At 42.7% G+C, this 24,443-nt stretch overlaps 1 protein-coding gene across 2 annotated transcripts in view; it reads left to right on the top strand.

Annotated features, from left to right (window-relative positions):
* PSTPIP1 (proline-serine-threonine phosphatase interacting protein 1) overlaps window positions 1–24,443 on the top strand; it is a 55,019-nt gene that overhangs the window by 21,836 nt on the left and 8,740 nt on the right. Inside the window, exons 4-12 of one of the 2 annotated variants that reach the window (XM_009469662.2) lie at window positions 837–911; window positions 12,756–12,790; window positions 13,904–14,010; window positions 15,879–15,941; window positions 17,027–17,125; window positions 18,918–18,963; window positions 19,812–19,891; window positions 22,667–22,765; window positions 23,418–23,514. In XM_009469662.2, the coding sequence (XP_009467937.2) occupies window positions 837–911; window positions 12,756–12,790; window positions 13,904–14,010; window positions 15,879–15,941; window positions 17,027–17,125; window positions 18,918–18,963; window positions 19,812–19,891; window positions 22,667–22,765; window positions 23,418–23,514 (701 nt within the window). The remainder of the gene's footprint in view (window positions 1–836; window positions 912–12,755; window positions 12,791–13,903; window positions 14,011–15,878; window positions 15,942–17,026; window positions 17,126–18,917; window positions 18,964–19,811; window positions 19,892–22,666; window positions 22,766–23,417; window positions 23,515–24,443) is intronic. The other variant, XM_087743335.1, reaches the window with a different exon arrangement.

Genomic DNA, 24,443 nt, shown 5'->3' with positions numbered 1-24,443 from the left:
TTTATTACTGACCATTCAATAGTTTTTAGCAGCTACTCAAAGACTGAAAACTCAGTTCCGCCCCAGTCTTGCACCCAGAAGAAAGGAAATAATACATTAAATACAAATACTTTTTTTTTTTTTTTTAAACAGAGAATAGATATTTCTTCCAGAGCTGGGGGAGGGGAAAACAGCAAAGAAATAATTGTTTTTCTTTATTAACCATAGAAACAGAACTACCTTCCTGAGTCACTAGTTACAGTTCCCCATTAGGTGAGATATCACATCATATTGTTCCCTCCATAAAACTGTCACAGCCTCACCTTACAAATCGCAAGGCTACTTCCCCCTCTGCCCCCATTGCTGCTGTTCAAGCAGCACCTCGTGTTTCTAAGGGTTAGAAACTTTCCTGCTACTCCCAGCTCCCATTTATTCGCAACCTTTCTTAAATGGATCCTTTGGAACCTACTCTTCACTCCCCCCCAGCCTTCATTTTGATGGGTCAAGTCAGCTGTCATCTTTTAGATTTCTTCTGCAAAACAGGCTCTCTGTTCTCAGCGTCTTCTCTAGACTTCTGTACACCTCTTCTAATTGAATCCAGCTTTTGGGGGACAGAGTTGTACGTAGCACTCCCCAGTAATCAAAGCCATGGAGATGGGTTTCATTTTCCCTCATTTCTTCTCGAAAGAGCTCACCCAAAATATTTTAGAGGTAACTAATAGCACTAGGATTGAGGAAATAGAGAAATTAAAGAAACTGTATTTCTCATGTTTTGTACCTCAGATGCAATTACAAGATTTGTGTAAACATGATCCTGGCACCACTAAGAGAAGTCAAATAAGTTTTTGTTTTAACAGAGCACAAGCAGAAGAGAGATATGGGAAAGAGCTGATTCAAATCGCCCGAAAAGCAGGAGGACAAACAGAAATCAAGTAAGGAATTCTATTATTATTAGTGGAAAGTATTTTGGAAGCAATATCAGACTCCTGTGTTTTGCCTACGAAGCTGCTCGCTTCAGTGCGTTACACAGCGTTCACAATGTACAGCAAAAACGGGGAAACACCATAGTCCTTCAAAGCAGGATTCACGAAATCTCTATTTGGGAATTGCCAGTAGGTCTTTACTGAGAAATTTTTAATTTCAGGATTCCTAACAACGTTTAATATTTGCTCCCAAAAAACAAACGAAGTGATGGGAAAAAAAGGGAAAGGAAAAGGTTGTGAAATGTTTAGGATAGTGGCTTGGCAATTCTGGGAAGCTGATGGACACTGAGAGACTGTGACAGAACAAATGTGAAGTGCAAAGACACCAAAAATTAACTTTTGCAGCAGGAAAAAGGTTTAGCTTAGGAACACAAACTTTAAACCTCTTTGAAGGGACTTGATTTGAAACAAATCAATGGAACTACTGAAATACATTAAAATGACATATATTTTCTCTGTCTCCTCTACTACTATCTTAGATCATGTATAAATTGTGTCGGGAGGGGAAGATATATGTTGGCATGGAATTTAACTTAATAAACACTGCTGATAAACTGATGCTATTATTGACGGTAGCAGCAATAATGAGACATTTTGTCATTATTGTAACAAGTAATAATACAGTAATAAGGTGGCAGAGGATGAAGATTTGGGGTCACAGAAGACAAGTCTGAAAGAGAAGACCTCAATCTAAACACAAAACAGCTCTGTTGATCCCTGGGGCCTGCTACCCTCATCCATCCCATATCTCTTTTCTTAATTGCAGTCTCCTTTTTATGTCAATTTATCATTCTCAGTGTGAGCATGGTTTCGTGTTCATGTTTTATGGGAAACCTTGACCTGAAACCCTTGCACCACCACGGCAGGCAGGTGCCAGGCAATCACCCATAGCACTTGCTATCGATTCGTCGGTGGCACATCCAGGCTGACAGGGAAACTGCTGCATTAACCCAAGCACCTGATAGCGCGGGGAGCACCGAGGCTCGCTCCAGAGAACGTGCAAGCCTCTCCTCCCCTAGTGCTCCATCTCTCCCTTGCCCCTGAGCAATGCAGTAAAGTATAGCAAGGTTCCTAGCACAGGCTGCTGGAGATGGCTTCTGCCTTCCTGGTGTCTCAATTCACAGACCTAATTGGAGAAAAGGAAGGAGAAGAAAAATTATTTTGAAATTAAAATAGTGGATTAAGGAGGGATGGCTTCTTCCCAAACCAAAGGCTAAGATCAGCGTTCCAGGATTAACGGAAGGCTCCATCTAAATTTCTTTACTGGCAATGCAGGGCAGGCAGAGCAAACGTGTTCAGAAACAGACAGCTTTGGCTGCCCTTCTGTGACTTAGTGGATAATTCATGGGTCTGACTTTTCCTAAGAGATTATAAGAGCTTGATTTAGAGGCAGAGCCAAGTCTCAGAGTTGGGATATGGTTCCAAGTTGCCCTCAAGTTGGGGGAAGTTTGGACTTGGGCCCAGCTCCACTTTGATCCAGCAATTTTATAGCTTGGCATAGACAGAAGGCTGAATATACCAACAAAGCATGCTGCAGAGCTGATTTACTATGTTTCCATAAACCCACGCCTGGTCTGGGTAGCGACTGGCTTTGTGCTGATATTTTTATCAGAGCAAATGTCTCACTGTAACTGTTGTGAAGCAGAGAGAGGACACTTCGCTTTCTGTTATTCAGCATCCTCTCGTTATTTAAGGAGTTACAGAGATGGGCAATGAAGGGCATTTGTCCAGAGTAAACACTTTAAAATCAGAGAAAACTAGGGTCTATTCAGAGCTGGAACAACTAACAAAAATGAAATATTTGGTTTTAATGCGTTAAAATTTTTGACGTGGTGTGAAGTTTCTGTTTGTTTATATGACATTGATTGCTGACAGCAGTTCTGCTCCCAAGGTCAGGCCTTCAGAGAGACTGGAGGGAGGGAACTTATGTACTACCTATAATAAGAAAAGCTTGAAAGGACTACGCTACAACTATCCCCATGCTTTACTCCAAGTGCTTCCTCTTTATAGGACTCCTTATTATTGACTAGCACACTGAGTCCTAATAGTATTACAAGTACTTGACAGGCTGAACAGGGCTGTTCTCATCTTTAAATGAAGCTTTGGGTAGCAGTATTTCTCAAATAAAGGCTAATGAAGGCATTGTGCAGTTATTTGTACCTAAAACTTGCATTTGACAATCATCAGGAAAAAAAGTAGCTTGTGGGTTTTTTTGCAGAACATTTTACAGAACTTCCTGTACCGTGCTATGTATTGTAGAGGAGCAGGAATTACTAATTTTAGATCACTCAGTCATTTTCTTGCTCATGCACAATTATTATCCTCTAGTCTTAAATTCAGTCATCTTTTAAACATCTCAGATACTAGGGCTTTCTGCCACTTCTCCTGGGAAATTATTTCACACCTCAGTAGTTCTCAGTATCAGGAAGGGACCCGATTCCCTTTCAAAGAGTCGATATTTTTATCGAAAAATAGAAAATCCATCCACAACAGCTACCCAAAAACTTCCAGTATCAGAAAATACCCAGAAGACCTTAAGAGAAACAACTGCAAGGCCGATTAATTGTGTTTAGCACAACTTCGGAAACTAATGAATCGGCTGCAAAAACTTCCCATCACTCCACCAGGTCAAAGCAATGCTCTGTAGCTGCTATGGAAAGCAGAGCAGGAGAAAAGCGGCTGAAAGCTGGAGCGAGCGGCAGTCCCCATACAGGGGCCTGTTGGCAAAGCATCCATGGCAAACCCACGCTGCCAGCCAATATCAAATCTGCTGATCTGGAAACGGTGGCACCACTACATGCGATGGGCAGCCCAGCAGGGCCTCACGTGCTTATATCCTCCTAGTATCAGTGTGAACAGCTCTTTCCAACTCCAGAAATGCCGTCCCTGGCAGCCGCCCAGCTATTCTAATCTCAAACCCTTGGAGGTTAAAAAATGTAGAGAAAAAACGACCACCTTTCTGTTGCTTCCTGTGCTTGGAGAGAAGAGGCTCTGCTCAAGGGAGAAATTAGGCAGCGGTGGGGAGGTACTGCCCAGCTTGTTACTTCAGCACTGTCAGGACTGGCATGAAACAAGGCAAAGAGAAGTCTATGGCACACTGCACTAGGTAGTGGCCATCACTGTAGAAAACAGTTCTCTCCCAAACCTCCCCCATATTTTAAATGTTTTTAGTTTTCATCTGTTCTTTGTTCATAGAATAAAAGAAAAGAACAATTTCAACATTTTTTTAGGCTCTTCCCTTCTCCCCCAAACTTTTGCTTCAACTGGAACAAATTGCTGAACTCAGCTAAATGTATAAATAGATGCAACTGCCCATTTTTATTTACTGAAGGACACAGATGAAGAAATACGCTGCTGACTCAAAAGAAAGATAGTAGGGAAAGCTTGCTGAAATGTAACAGCAACTCTGGGACCACTCTCTATTGCTTTGAAAAAAATCTAGGTGACAGCAGCCATCAGGTTTCCACCCTATATGCTGTCCAGTGTTTGCTCCCTCAGCATCGTTACAGCTCCTTTGATGGAGAATTGACCGCTCAGGGCCCGGCACTGCTCATGCTTGGCAGAGACCTCTACAAGCCAAGACTGTACTAGGACACTTCACTACTGAGTATCAGCCGTAATACAACATCGTGACCTGGGAAAAGAGGACAATGTTGTGTCTCCACCTGCAGACTGCTTAGCACCAGAAATGTGAGAAATCACTTTGACCTGAGAGCTAGCAGGGGACAAGTTTTCAGCACTGCTACTGGAGGTGGGACGACTTCAGTGAGGTCCTCGCTGTTCTTTTTCAAACCAGTATTGGAAATGGCCATGGCCAGCCTACAGCTGTAGAAAAATTTCTAACAAAACTACAATCAGAGAGGCAGACATGCTGCAATGAGGGAGACGTGCTGCAACAACTTTTTATTTTCTTTTTTAAAAAAAGCAAAGACAGGGTTTCTAAAAGAAGCTGGTGCTGGTTACCATGGGCATAGCAAACAAACACTTCAGCTTCCAGCTCAAGAAGTAAAAGTTCCTACTAAGTGCTGCCTAACAGCCAAAGCACACAGTCATTCAGAAGTCCAGCCTGATTCAAGCAAATTTAGGCCTTCTGGCTGCTTGCCCTCGCCTCAAGCGCTACAGCTGGTAGAAAGTACTTCCTATAGGGAAGGGAAATATTCTCTTTCCAACACATGACATAGATCTAACTCAGCAGCTTCTATAGGCCTTGGCAAGTTCATTCTAATGGACGGAAGGATGCAAGAAGGGTCACACAGGATCAGACCAAAATCCCTTCAGCCTAATATTCTGTCCTCAACACTAGATCCTAAGGGAAGAGTAGAAGAATAGGGCAAGTGTATGAGGACATTTCTCCTAAATAATCTTCTTGCCTTAGCAACTGGCAGTTCAGGGGCTGCCACACCAGCAGCTTTGTATGTAAGAGCCCCCAATGGAGTTTTCTTGTATTTTTTTTCGTATTTGAAACCCAAAATATTTTAGCATCTGCTGAGTCTTAAGGTAAAGCAATGTACTTTTCTGTTAAGTGCAGAAGTGCCTTTTTCTATGTTGATTTTTAGCATACCTCATCACACTTGCCAAGTCAGATCAGACACACACGACAAAGGCAGCTTAGCTTCCTTATAGCAGGGTTCCTCAATGCACGTCTGCACTGGCAAGCTGCAGTCCCACTGCCCGTTCTAGTTCTTAGAACATACCCAGGTCCAGAAAAACACCAAAACTATGCAAAAGGCTGGCTGCTTCTTTCAAGCTAATCACCTGGATGTGCCAGCACCGTCATGGATGCAGGCTATACCTGGGAGTACGAATAGCTGAGGAGTCTTAGTGAAAGCACTGGGAGGAGAACAGGTATTGGAAGGGAGCATGAAAGAATATCGGTTGCAAATGTACCTCTTGAGTGGGTCAGACCCAGGAGAGGGCAGGGCAGCCCTTGAGGAGCGGGCAAAGCCTGAGGATCACAGCAGTCAGGGTGGAAGTATGTATGCTGCACAGAAACGGAGCTCTGGAGCTCACCTAAAACAAGGCAGGGCTAAATTATATTTTTTAAATGTCTTCATTCCTATCTTATACTAATTTTAAAGCCCTGTTATCCCACTTTTTTAATTAAAAAAAAATCTGAATCACAATTTCATAGTCTCTAATCATAAAAGAAATTACGAAAAAGATGATTAAGCAGCTACAGCCATGTATTCTTGGCAAATGCCAGGTTACACCAATATTCAGTGGGGGAGAGGGAGCTACATGTCATGAAGTTTAAACTGCAGTATAGTTTTGTACTCTCCGTATTCTGTGTTGCACACATGGGAGAGGATGCACAGAAACCGGGGATTTTCAGCTGAGTTACAAACTGAGATCAAGTTTGCAAGTTTTTGCTGGTAACGCACACAGTAATTATGTCTCGACACACTATAGATGATTTGCAGCAGAGCTCATGCCTTTAAGAGGAAACACCTTTCAGGCTGCAAGGTGACTGGGAATTTCCATGCTGTAGCTTTGGGCAACTCTTCAACAGAACAACATGAAAACAGAATATACTACAGAGCCCAGTTTTCAGATACATCCTCAGCTTCAGCTGAAATAGAGCCTCTGGGAACTCAGTTCTTCTGTAAAATAACTGAAGTAAATACACAGTAGTGGTTAAATTCTGCCTAGTCTGACAACAGCTATTTTTGTCATTTGCTCTGCTTGTCTCCTCTTATGTACATGATTTCCTACTTTTTGGCTTCCCTCTTTTTGACTACCATCTCCTTTGGACCTCGGGAAAGGGTAGTTCCTTCAAGCCCATGTCTGCTCTGCCCTTCTCTGCAATGCCTGAAATAGAATATTTCAGTGAGCGTGAGGTAAGGGCATCTGTAACAAAATGCCAGTTGCTGCTTCCTGTGTATAAATATAGCGCATCTGTCACTTAATATACAGAGTCCTCTGTATTATTCACACAAAGCAGGCATTTTTGAACTGAAGCTAAAAGTCATTTTGGAAGGTCACATCCTTCTATGGTTAGTTATTCTCCACTCAAATGTCCTGAACCCACGCACAGTTTATACACTTGTATTTCAGCTTTTCAGGACCCTGTGAAAATGAGACCAAGCACGCACTCTGACAGACCTAAGCCTCTGCTCAGTTTTTGTTAAATCAAATCTAGATGAGCTCTCCGATGATGAGGACAGGCATTTTTGAGCAGTGCTGCTCTTTCCAGGAGACATGAGGAAATTCAGTTTTATGCTGAAGATACAAAAGTCATTTTGATTGTTTTATCCTCTGATTTGAATGGCATAGGTCAATCTGGAGTCACAAGGGGTCTAATTTGTAGTATATGGGCACAGATTTACAGAGAAGAGAAGGTACGTGGAGACGCCATCCCGTTTGCTCCTCTGCCTCAGCAAAGTCTGGAGTACTGTGTGTGTGCTCCCAGTAACCAGCCCTGGGAGTGATGATACAGCCCCCTTCCCATTCAGTTTGGGACTGCTTCCGCTTTTAACACATATCTGAACATATCCAAGCACCAGAAGCAAAACACGTACGCAGAGACGCCCCAGCACTAGAGGAACCCTCCACATTTGTTGCTACTTTCATGAAAGATATGCTACACCCAACCTGACACTAAGCCCAGTCTGCTGCGCAGTGCAGCCGCCCGTAATGGCTGATATGACTTCTCATGCTAGCTAGTGCCTTGCTATCACTAATTTATAGACAGACAGAAACTTGGACTCCCGTGGTCAGAGAAAGGGTGCTGCTCGTGCCTTTTCTCCACTACAGGTAGCTTAGACATCACACCACGGCTGGGACCTGCACAGAAATCTTTCCAGTTGCACTGAGTGGTTTTGCCTTTCTGTTTATAGCTCCTCTGAGAAAAGGAAGAAAATGTCCTGTCAAAGTTAATTCTTCGGTGTTTTCACCACTTCCCCACTAAGTAATTAGACATGATTCTCATGTGAAATACTCTGCTATGTGCCTGGCCTAGGACTTGGTAGTGCCCTGGTAGTGCCTCCCTGTTAAAAGAGCACAACACCTCCCCCTTCTTTTCTTTTTTGCAATGCAGACAGAGTCCCAGGTGCAAATTATTTGAGACCAGATGCCTCTGAACTTGTTTCCCCTACACTCTGCTACCACCACTGGGCTTCACAGAAAAACGTTGGTAAATCCACATTGGGTCTTCCCTGTGTGGCAGGAGGAAAGACAGGTGTTAACCGTGGCCTCGGAGGAGACTGAGTAGGACTGCTGTAAAGGGGCCTGTAGAGTTCATCTGGCAGAGACTTCTCTCAGTTTCAGAAAGAATACTTTTAAAAATTGCAATAAGAACAGAGCATTGTAGACCGTATTGATGTTAAAATGGAAACCTACCAGAAAGGAAGGTGTGGTTATTTCACACTTCTATTCACAAAGCAAAGGTAGAAAAGAAAGAAAATTTTAAAAGAGCTGTGGTTTTCCAGTTAGAGGAGCCTGTTTTACCTTCCTGTGTACAAGATGTAAAGGGACTCTTTGAATTACTCAGTTAAACCAGTCTCTAATTAAGTGAAAAGGCAAGTACTGAAAAAAAAAAAAAAGCCCAAACCATCAAGCCTACAGCTGCAAAATAAAGAGTGTGGTGCAACAGTGTACATAGCAAGTATACCTGTGACCTAAGCACTGCCACTGATAGAACTCTGCTAATTACATCTCTGGTGCCATAAATTCAGCTTTTGACGACTGTGAAGCAGAAGGTACCAGAGCCCTATCTACAGTACATTTCCTGGTGGTTCTCGTGTCACATAGGACTGCCCAGCGCAGCCTGCTCTCCAGCAACAGCCCAGTTCTCTAGCACAAACAAGGTCCAAAAATGAAGAGAGAGTAAGCAAACACAGAGAGCAGCTAGGACAAGTTAACTTTGAAGTGCTGTCGTCCCATGCTGTTCCAACTGAGTTCCCTTCCCGAACTAACTGTAAGGTAATTTTGCACAGTGAGTGAGTAAAATGGATTTATGACCAGATGCAGTGGTTCCCCACTACTCCTCACACCTGTACTGCGATGGTGGGTGAGTGCCAAACAAGGCACCTCTTCTCAAATACAGGATGCATTTTCTGCCTTGAAAGCAGGGGACAGGTTCTGCTGGGAGAAAAATCAAACCAAGCTCTCAGATGATGCATTCTGTAAATGTTTATCCTGTTAGAGGAGAGCCATAGGGACTAGTGGTCAGTGCCCTAGAGAGACAGGCTTGCCTTTCCAGCTTTGGTGTGCTGGGTAAATTTGGATAAGTTCACTTTTGAAAGTATTTGCAATCTACAGAGCAAGAATGCTAAGCAATGGGTGAGCGTTATTGTAATAAGCTTGGTTCCCCTCTTCCTCTAAAAGCTCTGCGGTTCTCCTTCTCCCCCTCTGCTTGGAAAAACAAACACTGAAACCTGCGTATTTTACCAGAGCGGCTCAATTCCGCTGTACTCAAGTAGCAGGAGACCACAGCAAATGAAGGCAGCAGCCAGGGTTGGTATCCCAGAAAACGGTAAGAACATTTTAGCCACTAGATGGCAAAAATCACCAGAAGTTGCTGCAGAGTGGCTGTTGCACAGGCTCGCTCTGATCCCCGTTATGCCGGATTCAAAATCAATCCTGTTTCCACCAGAAATTCATTTTGACAAATCCAATCCTTAAATGTCCAAGGGGGACTCGTTTAACAAACACGCACAGTAAATTTGTGTCCAACCCTATTTTCAATGAGACATCTGCAGGAGGCTCCACGCTGGGATGGCCAAAGGGAAGGCTGGTGCCCTGACTTTAGCTGGAGTGTTTGAACAGTCTTCCAGAATTTACACGGAAATGTCAGAAGTGAGCAATTAAAACAAAATTAAAAAGAAAAAAGGCAAATTGCAAATTTTCAGTTTTGCTTGAATTATTTTCAACCCCAAGTTTTCTAATTTGGTCACAGAACAAACAATAACTACCACAACACTAAGCAGCATAATATACTGAGCAGATAAAACACACTTTTAAAGTGTCCATGAGAGCGAGACATCCTCACTTTGGATGCCTCAGAATAAAGCCCTTATCAATCCTATTAGAAACTCAAACCCACTCAGAAGACATAGGTAATAGGTACTGTACATACAAAACAGCACAGATAAAATTAAAACTCACTTTGTCTGCTACACGAGTTGCTTCCATTAAATCCTCCAAAGCACTGAAATGATACATCTCACCGATATAATCGGAGCATCTAGCAGCAACGAGGAGCTAATCTATAGCACTGCTGCTGCAGCCAGCACATCCCCGCAGCCCAGAAGTCATAAAGGAATACCTGATGGATCCATGGGTCAAAATTTGATTTATTTATTCTCCCCCGCACATAACTTGGCACAATGGCATATTTGCTACCCCCTTAAGACCCATAAGGATGAGGGATCCAATTCACTGATTTTAGAAAATTATTATAAAAATAAGGAAGGAAATGGCTTAAGTCTATTTCAATCTGCTTACAGACTGTGGCCTTGCTCCAGTCAGCAGCTAGGGAACTGGCTGGACAAATCTTTCATACAAAAGGAGCAAAAGGCCAGAGCTTTCTGAAAAGGTCATTAAAGACCATGCAGTGGGCAAATTGGTCTCTCTCCGGCTCATAGCTGGATGCATTATTATACCAGAAGACAGACTTGGCCTTACAGAGAGCCAGCAAAAAGAAGAAAATCTTCATGTATGGCTTATGATCATTAACTACTCTGGTAGCTCAGATGCCTGGAAGTAAAAAAAAGCAGCAAATTGCCTTCGTCCTTGATATGTACTGAAAAGCACTTTTTCAGTATCCACTACGGCAATTCTGCCAGTCTTTGCAGAACCTGAATCACCAACAGCAAAGGAAAAAAATCTCTGGGAACAATAGATCAACGCAGCGTGCAAACAGGATTTGCAGTTTGCAAGTGTCCCCTATTTTTTAAATTCCAGTATTTATCTATTTCAGGCATGAAGTTGTTAGCATATTCCCCACCTCCTATAGGAAAATCCACACTAAAAAAGCAAATTTTCTTCCTAGTATATATTTGATTTTTCAAAATAATCCATTAGAGCTTTTAGATGAGAAAAAGCTATTTCTGCTGCTGATATTCAACTTGTCTTTTAATATGTCAAGCTTTTAATTAACTTAGCTGGAAAGAATACTGTTTGTTTCCTTTGTGTTTTGAAAATTTAGTTTCCATCAAAATTTCACACCAGACTGATTTTTTTGCAAAATGAACTTCCAACATGCTTAAGTGTTATTAGGACAATACTGAAAAATACTCAGTCTAGCATGTTTTTCCTCACTTGTCTCAGGAGATTCACCACAAGAAATCTAGCTGAAAGCTGAAAGATCAAACAGTTATCTCAATACTCATCTTTTCTGGCTGAAAGTCTTTTCCTTATATTTCTACAAATTTAGATTTGGAAGTGCATTGCAAGGTGGTTATTGCTGAGGATAGGCCCAGCCTTTCCCCTTGCCTGTGCATTTTTCTTATGCCTGGCAAGGCAGCCTTGCTACTGGGAGAGCAAGCTTTGATTAGGAAACAGATGTCCAGCCTAAATTAACACAGGGCAATTAGGATCCTTCATGTGTCTCTTAAGACTCCTGAAACGGCCCAAGAGATGCAGGATTTCCCTACCCATCTGCAGCTGCACATGGCTGGGAAGGGATATGCATCCTCTTCTGGGCTCTTCTAGTAGCCAGGCTACAGCCAGGGAGATTTTAGGGTCTTCATTAACAGGCTTTTCCCCTGGACTCCCACCTGGGGTAAACGAGGGTTCCATGGAGATCTCAGAACTGTTTCCTTCAGGGAACAACACATTCCGTGTCTTGAAGAGATGATTTCTAAATCTGAGAAACCTCCAAATCACACCACAGCCCAGGCTTCCACGTATACAAATGCCCTGCCAGACTGCAAACTGGGAGCTAGAGCAAATTATTAAGTTGAAAATGCCTCTTACAGACTATGCACTTTCCTCTCCCATCAATTCTATGCTGGTATCTTTACTGCTTTCTTAAAATGGACTCTGGCTTGCCAAAACCCGAGACATCAGGCGATCTATCGTTACCCTTTCATGCCCTTCTGCAACTCTACATTGTAGGACCACTTAGTTGTGCAGGTCCATCCAGACGAGCAGCATAACACCTCTTTTTGCTCATTTCCATGCTGTACTTCACAGCTCAGCACTGAGGCCTGATTTCACAACATGGTTTATTCATGCTGTGCTCCTGGGCTGTTGAAAACCCCTGGGAGCATCAGGGTTTCAAAGCCTCCATAGGTTCTCTGCACCATTTGTGAGTCTTTTAGAGGAGAGCCAGCTGCACCACACGGGGGTGCTCGGAAAGCATAGTACGGAGGATGCTGCATAGCAGAGCTGCTCTAGCCTCAAGGGTGACCGAGGAGCAATAATTCGCTGGTGCTGCATTCAACACAGAGGGTGGAGCTGGTTTCGTTCTACCCTTCAGACTAGTGTTCCAAAACCCAATTCCCCTTGACCGTCTTTATTTCACTCAGTTGACTTGTATCCATTGGCAAGGTGCAAGAATAGAGAAATGTCTGTTAACATTCACAGTCACAAATACAGTGGGATTAAAAAAGAGCATGCACATAAGGAATAGTGCAATTCCTTGCTTCATGGAGCATTTTATTGCATTTCCCGACGGTAACAGATTGATGCTACTCTGCTTGTTAGCATGGTCAACTTTTATTACAAGACTATTAAGACTTTTATCTCTGTGTGGATCTTTGAGATTCTGAGGGAAAGTTTTTCCTCTAGATTCACAACCCATCCTTAGAAGCCTATACTAATGAAGTGTACTTTTTTTTTGCTTCACAGCACACTGAAGGCAGCATTTGAGAAGCTTAAGCAACGTAAGTATTTACATCTTCCTTTCTGACCTGGGCTAAGACAGGCACACAATGTGTTCATCCCTTTTGGGGTCTTTCATCCTCTTCCGCTCTCTATTTCCTACTTTTCTATCCCAGTTTGTAGTGTGGAGAGTGGAGGGAAAGGAGTCCTCCAAGGCTGGGCACGCAGTCCACTCTCTGGTGGCAAATAAAATGGCTTGTTCCTCAAGTTAGTTTTATCTGGATCAAGTCACAAAATATCAGCTCTGTTCCCTCTTCTGCAAACCACTGACATCAAAACAGCATGCTTTCTAAATGTGCCCAAGGCTGAACGAAAACCTTTCACACACAGAAAATGCAACACCATCACAGCCAATAGGACAGTATACCTGGCTACTAGCACCTACTGTTTAGATAAAAACACCCTTTTGAAAAGTAGCTGGTGAATTAAATGTATTTTTAGAGCCTGGGTGGGGGAGCTCAACATTTCTGGAAAATGCAGGGTTCCATTTCAGAGGCACCAAAGCTGACAAATGCAGAGGAGTTACCAGCCACTTCAAACAGCATCAGCCAGGTGCTCTGAAATTCAGTCCATCTTTGCTGACCCTTCTTGCTTGCAAACGCCATCAAATTCTCAGCTTGCAACCTCATCTAATGACATTTGTGCAAGGCTGGACACAACTGGCAAGCAGCTCCCAAGAGCAATGATAATCCAGCAGCGTAGTGGAGGGAAAGCAGACACAGGGTGTGATGATGGATGTCAGAGCTCCTTCCCTCCCTCTGCACCACACCATCTGACCTCCAGCCCCAGAAGGAAGAGGGCTGACTGGGGTAAATGGGGTATGAAGAAATGCAGCCAGCTCTGCACTTGCCAAGGCTGCTCTGAGTGGATGCTCCAATTCTGCGGTGAGGAGTCTTGCCCATACAACTTGCAGGCACTGAGAGGACCTGCAATAAGCCCTATTTAGGTTGTGTGAACCCTCAGCAATGTCAGTGCATGCAGAAACATAGGGAGGCCTTTTTTTAAGGCTGCTCTGTTCATGAAAAGTCATACAGCAGCCACATCCCAGAAACATCTCCTGAAAAATGTGACTTCATATTTAAAGACCTTTCCACTGACTTTTGAATTTGCTTTAGAAATTGAAAGTGTTGGAAACTCTCATATCCAGCTGGCCGTAATGCTGAAGGATGAACTGAAAGGAATAGAAGAGTTCCGAGAAAGACAGAAGGAGCAAAGAAAAAAGGTGAGGAACTAGAGAAATGTTGAAACGGATTGGGTCAGTGGTCCATGCTGATGACCTGCTTCCAGCCATAGACTGTGAATACTGCAAAAGATGATAAAACATGCCCAGTGTGCCCTGTTCACTCCATATACTAGACTGTGGAAGAAAATCTCTTTCTGATCCCAGCTGGAAATAAAGTAGTGCTCTGAACTCAGGAGACAGAGGCTTTAGTCACTTTTACTGTCTCCAGTGTAACTGCAGATACTAATATTATTCCTGTAAGAACTTAATCCTTCCTTTTCTCTTTTTTATACCCTTACTAACTGGGTTTCTTTGGTATGATCCTGCATGGTCTCTAACATGCACTAAAATAAAGGGGTAACACAAACATATAAAAACATAAAAGCAAATGAATATCACGCTGAATGCAACACCAATATATGCTGAATTACAAATATGTGGAATAAATAGCATCTAGTTGATGTTGTATAACACAAATTTGAGTATATTTAAGGCCATTTCATCCCCTATGGTCTTACCATGCTTTAAGGCCCTTGAAAAAGTAGCTCTCAATAGAGGCAACATTGGTCACTCTTACACCTTCTCTGGTTCCATGGGTTGAAGACAAAGACAGGACAGTCACTTAACACTGAAAGCACTGATTGATGGAGGAGTAAAATAAAATATCCAGTTCTTTGCTAATTTTAAAAAATGAAAATGCATATGACCAGTATCCAATGCCACAAAAATCTTGTGTCTACAACCCTGACACACAGGAACTTGGAACAGCAGAGAAATCTGAATATGAGAGTGGGTAAAACCAGTGCTGCTACTGAGACTTGAGGTTCACAGCAATCTGATAAAGCAAATAAGGCATATAAAGACAGACAGCGTGCACCTAATTCGTCAGCATTTTTATCCCCCCCACCACTTTGCCACTAGGATTTCCAAAGAGAGGCTCTCTCCTGTTGAAAACAATAAGCCTATAACTCAACTGGAAACAGTTAGAGGGGCCTAGAAAAAAAGGTAAAACTGCTTTGGTGTCTTAGGCAAGCTTTTTTCTCTGTCCAGCATGCGGCTGTGAGGAAGTCAACATTACATATGCTAGATGGTGTCAGCATTTTTGGTAACCTCCCAAAATGCTGTGATTTGTGTTTTGTTGTAGCTGCTCTCAGGACTGTGCCCAATGTGAAGCAAGCCTCTGGGTAGCCCCAGAGAGAGTTTTGCTTGAGCAGAATATAAAAGATTAAAGGATCAAAAGTCCCACTGAAGAAACCCATACCCTGCCAAGTAGGAGCATATCTCACTGTTGCATAAGGCTGGGCGTATCACAACAAAAGCCATAAAAGTGAATTCAGCACTGTCCTTCCAATGCTGACCAGATGACGATATGGAAATCAAATTGCATCAAGCACAAATTTGCCAGAAGCAATGGAACATAAATTACACTGGATTTGTTTGTATTTAACTACCCTTGCTCATGTGGGCGAGACAATGGTTTGATCTGCAAAGATGTGGGATCAAGCTCTTGAACCAGTGAAGGAACTCTGCTGGCAGAGCCGATGGGCACTGTGACTGGGTGTTACGATATTTAACCTCCTTGAGAAAAAGGGGGGGGGAAAGGAGGAAGAAAATTAAGATCTATATCCTCTCTACTATTAATGGAAACCACTGAAGCAGAATTATCTTGAATTATTTTTTTACCTGGCACTTTGATGCTTTCTCTATCACTTAGAAACCTGTCATTTATAAAAGCAGAGTGAAGTCATTTTCCCCACAGGCATGTGGCTTAAAGAAAGGCCCTGACAGTGGCTTTCCTAATCCTGCCACTAAAAAGAGAAGAAAGAAGTCCAAAGCCAGAAGTGCTTACTTCTGTGTGTTTCTTACAGTACGAGTCTGCAATGGAGCACATGCAAAAGAGCAAGTTGTCCCATTATAAGAAAACAATGGAGGTAAGCAAGGAGGTTTTGCGCAGGTTTCTTGATGCAAGCTGGCTCGAGTTTGAGACAGGGGGAAATCTCTATCACACGTACCTATATTTAAAGAAAGGTCAAGAATGTGTGAGTGTGCAAAAGCGTGTGTGAGAGAGAGGACGTGATTTCTCTTATGAGGAGGAAGCTAATCTTCCTTGCCGCACCCACTGAAGCGTCTCCAAAACAAATACTGAGAAAGTTAATGTGGAATGAACAATGCCCCAGGTCAAACAGGATTTCATTCTTTCTAGGCAAGAATACTTACAGGAGCAAATGTAGTTTTTCAGTCTGTGTAAATACAATTCTAAAAATGGTGAGGGAATCTTGTAAACAGGAGGAAACTCTCCAACTGGAAAGCTTGCAGGTGCAGGAACTGCAGGCAGCTGGTTTTGGTTTCCAATGGGCAATTGCCTCTAAAGAAAAGTAGTTGCAGACCTGTCAGTGCTACAGCTGGAACTGTACTAGCAATTTTTATTTAAACGTGGTTGTTCTAAGTGAGTCTCTAAGACAGGGAGGTCTTTTGGTGCAAATAAGGATTTCTTTTGCTCCTGAGGACGACACCGAGACTGTTACCCATGGGGTGCTGGCTCTGTCTCACAGCATGGAGCAATGGGCAAGGCAACACACTGACTTCAGCCACCTGATGCTCCAAGTCGCACTGTGGAAATGATAACCCATCCCCACTGGCACCCTGGGAATGTAGGCTCCTAATTTTGTTTCTACACTGTGGCTCGGACAGACGCCTGATGCACCGGTGGTGCTAGCGCTGCCTGTGTGTTGTTTGAGACCAGCCCTGTCGGGGGCTGGCTGCAATTGTACAAAGCAAACAACTTCAGGGCTGCAAGAAGAGGGCCCAATTTATGCTGCCAGCCCCTACTCCAATTTTTCAGTTCTATTTTTCTACCTCCTTATGGTGTCATTGGGAATTTTTTCTGTTGCCCAAACTTGGGCACTGATTTGCCCTGCTAGACTGCAAAACAGTAAAAGCCTAGAACATCAAGCTGGACACAACGCAGCCTCATTCCCTAACCCAGACCCTCACATTTGATTTCATTTCAATACAGTCAAAGAAGACCTACGAACAGAAGTGCAAGGAGGCGGATGAGGCTGAGCTGTCATTTGAACGGACAAGTGCTTCAGGCAACCAAAAGCAAACAGAAAAGGTACCTTAGCCGACAGTGCTATTTAGAGAGAAAACTGGTTTTTTGCTTTTCAAGGTACAAGAGAATACAATTGAACAACCCATTCTGTGGGATGCCAGGGGCTGCTTTCCCTTCTAATTAATCTCTTAGAATCAAAATTAAACCAAAGCACCTTCCCAAGGAGGTCTTCCTTCACAAACCCCATTGGTAACCCTGATCTTGTTCTGCTATAGGCCAAGGGTTTTTAAAAAGGCTGTGAAGGGTCTAAGTTATCTAATTAATTTATCCCAGGCTATGATCTAATTGCTCTATGAATCCTGAAGGGAAACTGAATGAAATTTTTCTCAGAAATTATTCATAAAAAAGGAAACAAGTCAGAAGTATGTCACACAGTTAGTTTTGCCTTTCGGTCGCTTACATTTAGTAGGCATAGTATCTTACATTAAAATGCATATTTTTCCTCAACGTTTTTCTCCTTATGGTTAGTTTAATTTCAACTAAATTTGCAAACTCAAAAATAAATCATTGGAAATTAAGGCACTGCAGTCCTTCATTGCATCGTCTTGATACTTGTAGCTGACAATTCACTAACTTTTAATGGGAACATTTTACAGCAGAACAGATGGAGAAAACAAAATAAATGAACTCCCTTTGGCTCGATAAAATTCAGTGCAGTGTAAGCAAAAAGGATCAAAAATCATCTCAAGGAGCGGGGGGATGGAGACTTTAAAAACAGCATCAGAACTTTACATTCTATTTCCAGCATTCGCTAATCTTTGATGAACAAAACCCTCCAGCTTAGCTGTAAAGAGGGGATGAAATCCTGGCCCTACTGAAATTATGCCAGAACACTTAGCAGCTTCAATGGCATCAAAATCTGACCCAGCTCCTTTCATGCAGCAGGATCCCAGGGTGCTTCATTGCCATTACTTCCACACAGACGCCAGCACATTTGAAATGCACAGAGGCATCTCGCAAGAAACATGTCAGTTGTTTAATTCTGCGCAGCACTCGCAAACAGTTTGGGCCAGGAAGCAAATAAGAATGAAGCTTATGTTCCCAGCTTACTACACATTTTCCAACCAGCTGTGATGAGGAATATGGTCATAAGAACCCCTACCTGAGCCTTGTCTTGAAGGGCAGAATGGAAAAATGTGTTACACTGATGTCTAGAGCCATGCACTAATGTACTGTCATAACCATCTGTGCAGAAAGACCTGGGAGTGCAGAGCTGTCAACAATAGCTGTATTTTCATGTGTTAAAAGCTGCAGATTTTTAAAAAAGAAAAGTTCTACTTAGGGTGAATTTTGCTTTTAGGCTTGTGAGTTGTTATGGGAAATAATCTGGCATTTACAAAGTATTTTAAAGGCTGTGTTCTTTTCATCTGTGTATTACATGAGGAGCTTGGAAGATGAAGAATTTTAACTGCCATTTATTTGTGCTTATAAATATCTATTAGAAAAGCACATCAAACACTTGAGAAAAAAAAAACAACTCAGCCAGCGGCCACAAGCTTCAGGCAGGGTCACGCTTGCACTGAGCTCCTATGGCCCAGAAGTCTGAATGGAAAGATGTAAATTGCCAGATTTCCCTTGAAGTTGGTGGACCCATGGCTGCATCTGTGAAATTCTGGTCCCTTCTTCATAGCTCACATTCACCAGAACCGTGCATAAAGGTGGGACAGCCAAGAAGTGTTTACAAGTTCGAGCCTTTCTCCTCGAAGGGGAAAGGGAGCAGGCAGGAAAAAAAACTGGGGCAGAAGCAAAAAATATGGTCAGAAATTAATATGGGGTGTTTCTTTTCCTGTTTCAGAGTCAGAACAAAGCCAAGCAATGCAGAGACGCAGCAAATGAAGCAGGTGATGCTCTATTTGCAACTGAACTAAGATTTTTTTCAGCAAAGATCTACCAACACACTGATTTTGATAGAGGACCATCCAAATCACCCAGGCTAGCTCTGTTTGAAGTCAGGTTTCCCAAAGTCACCTACCCAAAGATTAAGGAAGAAGCTTCTAAAGAACAGCAACATGATAGTCATCTATATTTACTTTCCTTTGCGGAAATGCGAGTGTCCTTTCATTAAAGAATTTATAGACCACCTCCTTTAGGGACTTCACGCAGGGAAGAGAAGCTCTTCTTGAAGCAAGTTTGAAAGCACAAAAGAATGACACTCAGATTGCCTCCAGCCAGCCCAAACCAGATACACAGTCCCCAGGTTCCCTGTACATGAGCATGGTAGCATTCTCCAGCCAGAAACACAGTATATACCCCAGAAGGACAGGCCAGCAGACATCTGAGCCGGTTCATGAGTTCAGACTTGTCCCTCACTGCTCATGTAAAAGTTTACACTACATCACATGGCTTACCTGGCTGGCTCAGCACAGAAAGAACCTAAGGATGCTTAGTGCCCAAGCATGGTCCAGGCTCTTAATCTCCAATTTGCATTATGCCCACTGTAAAGTTTATAGACGATCTGCAAACCATGGAGAGAGAACCCTTACTGTGGTATAAATTTGGAAAAAAAACCCAAACAAAATATCCTTGCAGCCCACCAGTTTCAAGCTCACACATTTTTGTAATACTCTAGCAAACCACAGGTCTAAAGTGTAAGAACCACAGCAAAGTCCCAATAGAAGGAAAACCAGAAAGACTGTATCTTGTTTTTTCCTTACTGTTGGGTTTCTATTATGTGTGTCTGTGTTTACAGAGAACGTGTACAAACAGAACATTGAGCAGCTGGATAAGGTCAGGACAGAGTGGGAACAGGAACATATCAAAACCTGCAAGGTAAACGTTGACTTTTGCAGTGATATATTTGTGCGCTCTTTATTTTATCCTACTTGCAGATATCAGTCTAAGACCTGAGATATCATCCCAAGGGTTTTGCTGTTTGCTTTATGTGGAGCCTCAGTAGACGTCTTTGCAAAAATACTGCAAAAACTAGAGTTGATTTAGACATAGCTGCTAGATGCTCTCACTTGCTTACACTCTCCTTGCTTGTTCAGCATATGTATGTAAATATAGAGGAAGGGAATAAGTGCAGAGGTGTGAGAAGTGGAGCAATATATGAACTGGTACAATCTATTTGCAAGCATTTGTTGCCAGTTTTCACCCACAACTTAACGTAAGAATACACTAGCTTTAGCGATGATCTTCTGTCACAGCCAAGATAAGGCTGTTTCTCAAATAATTGCTTGGTGACAAAATAGAATTTCAGTAGAAAATGAACAAAAATGTAGACGTGAAAATTCATTTTTAGTTTAAGAAATGAATTTCAAAATTGAAACAAGAAGAATTCAATTATTCCATTAAAAACAAACAAACAAAAGATTCCCTTTAAATTATGTTTTACAAGAGGCTTCCAGAATGGCTTCTTGTTCTAATGTAAGAGAGGTTTTTGTGTTTGTTTGTTTGTTTTTATAGACCTCACAAATTCAATGAGATTAAAAATAAAATTTTCTGGCTAAGCTAAAAAAGTATGTACCATAGCGTTGTAAGAGCAAAGATATCCAGCCCACTCACAATCTTTATTTTGCATAGCACTTTATATTCACCTGCAAGAATATTTGCCCTCTGCCATGGAGTAATCTTTCAGTTGAAAGATGGTGGTGGAAACGTCTCTATTTTCATTATGCTGAGGATAGACAAGGAGATTTGCACTTGGCTAGTAACTTTTGCACAACTATTTACAGGAACTGGTTGACATCCAAATCAGCCGCATATTTGGCCATATTAATTCTTCAAATACATTTGCCCATCTGCTAAAGTATGATTTTGCTACGTTTACTTGTTGCAGACTTTATTTCCACATAAAATAAAATGCAAGGAGCACAGCTTTCCAGTTCTCTGCTTCCTCTAAAATATTCCTTATCTGGGAGGACTGGAAAGTCCCATGGCTGGCATAGCAGACTTTCCATAGAAATTGTGCCAAGCCTTAATTTTCCCAAGATGCACATTTTCCCCCTTCTTAAAAAGCCAAGAAACAAGCAAAGCGTTCCACAACCTAACACACTTCATTTCTCCCACATGGCTCAATTCTGAATAGCCCACAGAGCTTGTGGCCTGCCTGCTGCTTAATTCAAACAACCATTCATAAAGGAAGGTCATCTTTAACGCCTTCTTTTAAAAGTGCTTGTAGATAGAAGAACTGATACTTTTTGAGGCATAAAACTAGTAACTAGTACAAAAAGCAGCTTAAGATCCCAAACTTCTGGCTCCATAGTGGGGAATCTGGAAGTGCCGAGGTTGCTTAGGTCTTTAGCTGAGCACTGGACATCTGTAGCCCAAAAATCTTGGCTAGCAAGTGGCAGCACTGGGACGACCTTTGTCACGGGGGCTGCGCCATATTCCTTGGCATGAGATGCCCATGTTCACTAGCAGTCTGTCGCACAAGCCGATGGGGCACGAGGGATGTGTCTAACACAATGCCTGGCTGTCCTTTGCAAAGGGCTTGACAAGCCCACAGTCACTACACTTCCCTCTGATGAGTTGCATTTTCCAACAGGACACCATTTACCTGGAAAATTCCCAGTCGGCTGTTGTGCTATTTCAGCAGTGCCTGAGGGGCTAGGCTGCAGCCATAGGCTTTTCGTTCGGCATAGATATCGGAATACTCATTCTCACCCTTCAGGTTCTCTTTAAAAGCTTTTTCTCTCAGAAACTGGTCCCAATGGCAGCTGACTTCCTTGATGGACTCTTTTTTCTGGGTTTTTTAGATGGTAAGATATTAGATGGCAGGCAGTGTACCCAACTGAATGTTCTGCAGAATATATATATTTGTGGTGTTCTGGACATAATTACTAGCAAATGGAAATGGAAACAGATGGCTGGAAGCATCTAAGCTTTTCACACCTCATAGAAAACCAAAAATTGATGTTCTACTTATAACAGTACAACTTAGAGATCAGGGTGGATGTTTCTATCTGCCTCGTCCCCCAACTCAGTTCACACTTCTCCTCTCTCTTCCCTCTTCATTCTTCCCAAGCTGTCCAACAACATGAGAAAATCAGGCAGATGAAGGCAGTGAACTCTGAAGACAGAAAAATGCCTTCTCTTTACCTTGAAAATAACCTTAGAAATGAACAGAGGCAACTCCAGAGAGCCTCAAATAGTTTCAAAAGAGAAAAGTTTGGAAAGACATTTTAGAAGGCAGAGATGGATAGTTTTGGCTCTACCTCTAACATAAATACAATCCTTTCATGCCAGTGCTCTACTGATCTGTTAAACATCAAGATTTCAGTGCGATGGGCAGACAGGACCCTGACTCTGAAATCCTTGGCAGTAGAGGTAGCAGTCAAATCCAGATCCTGATTCCCGTCCCCTGCTTTATTTTTGTCTATGAAACATAAATTCAATTTGGTGCAATCAATTAAAACAAATTCTTGAGCACGAGCGGGTAGCTGTAGTTTCTCCAGCAGCTGAAAAGACATCCTTTACAAAGGATCCTTCAGAACGGTTTGTAGACTTACGAACTTGGCCCAGAGGAGCCCCAGCCCTGTCGCTGCCTGCGATGCAAATAACTAACTGCCATGAGGCTATGTCACATCTCCTCTTTGTCTTTAGGTCTTCCAGCTCCAGGAATGCGACCGCATCACCATCCTCCGCAACTCTCTGTGGGTTCACTGCAACCAGCTCTCCATGCAGTGTGTGAAGGATGATGAGGTAGGGGCACCTGCCAAGTAGCTTCGCATGCAGAGGAGGAAGAGGAGGAGCAAGAGTGCTCTAACAATACAGCACTAGCTTGCCCTTCTCTGTGCCTGCTGACTGTCTCCAGCAAACCAGCTGTTGTGCATGTTCAGTGAGGGGGGAGTATTCTCAGTCTAGCTTGTTCCCTCTAGATGTAAAAGTAGATATATGCCTCAATGTAAACAGCCTGTGTCACACTTGGTGACACTTAGATGTCTCCTCCCCTCAGTTTGTTGGGGAATGCTTCCAGCTACCAGAATGCTCAATTCAGTACATTTGGGCTCTGGCACAACTTTCAGAAAGGCATCCAGTCATGGTCTCAAAACTGGAAGACAAACAATACACTAGTTTTGACTCTGAACGTTTGTTTCCTGCTATTAATTTCTTTATCGCACTGAAAAGCCCTGGACTGCCTTCGTCGTCCTCTCTCAAAAGAATATCCGGAGCACAAACAAACAATTGTGTTTACAAGAATATTTGTATGGGGGACAGGCCAAAGATCCATCTAGGTCAGACATGTATCAAGTATAAAGTGTCTCTTAAGGGGAAAAGTATTACAAGAACATTAATTGTTAATTCAATGTGAAATGTTAAAAATTAAATTAAATTCTTGGATTCTGTTTTATAGCTGTATGAAGAGGTTCGGGTAAGCTTGGAGAGCTGCGTTGTAGAGTCAGACATAGACTACTTCATTAAGACTAAAATGACAGGAACGCAACCTCCAGGTAATTATTCCTATTGGTCTTGTCAGATGAGTCACCCGTTAGGCTGAGGCTGCAGTTGTGCAGTACACGTCCTTTGGAGGTGAAGCCAGCTGGAGGAGTTTCTGCTCTGGCTATTCATTCCCACCTGCCGCGGCTCGCTTCCCCCTCACTGTGCTGCCATCGCTCCTTGTGTGGCTCTGTAAGTGGGATAACTGAATGATCCAGGTTAAAAACAACCCTCTAAAAAAGAATAAAAAGTTGTTCTGGCTTTTCAGCCAGGCTCATTTCACAGTACAGCTGAACTGACACTGCTAAGGAGGTGGCAAACTGCCTTGCAGAGATGGTAGCCTCGATTTCCTACAGTGGTGACAAGTCAGAGCCAACTTAACTTCTAACTGCACCCTTGTGTCCCCTTGACAGAGATGCTGCCTCTTCATTTGCAGCACAGAGAGGACCAGACTTTGTATTCTGTTTTGTTCCACCTGCCCAATGGGGAATAACATCTTTTTTCCTCTCAGGAAGTTGTTTGTATAAGGGCAAGACCCTAGCTGGGGGAAATTTTGAATGAAATTGGCTTTGCTCCAGCACGTAGAAGCGATGTAAGGTTCACAGACTCTGTCCATTCAAGCTAAAGCAGCCTTTTCATCGACTTCAATGATCAAAACCTCTGGGCTGAAGTGGAGACTGGGACAGCAAGAGCTAAGAGCAGCTGTAAAATGAAAACATGCTGCTCCAGGGCAGTTCTCCAAACGCATCACCAGAAAGGAGGCTATCTAATGTTTCACACAGCCAAATACAAACCACACCCTCTTACTTCAACAAGCAATACAAGATATTTATAGGCTGAGTGAATACTTGCACTTCTGTGCAGCTGCTGCAGTAAACAAAGATTCACAGCCTTTGTAAAAGGAGAGAAAAATCCCTGTTTCATCTCTTCATTAGCTGATGAT

The sequence above is a fragment of the Nipponia nippon genome, unplaced genomic scaffold (assembly GCF_047370975.1).
Source record: "Nipponia nippon isolate SJK-2023a ecotype South Korea unplaced genomic scaffold, ASM4737097v1 scaffold_9, whole genome shotgun sequence".
In the NCBI taxonomy this organism is placed as follows: Eukaryota; Metazoa; Chordata; class Aves; order Pelecaniformes; family Threskiornithidae; genus Nipponia; species Nipponia nippon.
Note: the sequence above shows the minus strand (reverse complement) of the source record. Positions and strands in the feature narration are given on the sequence as shown.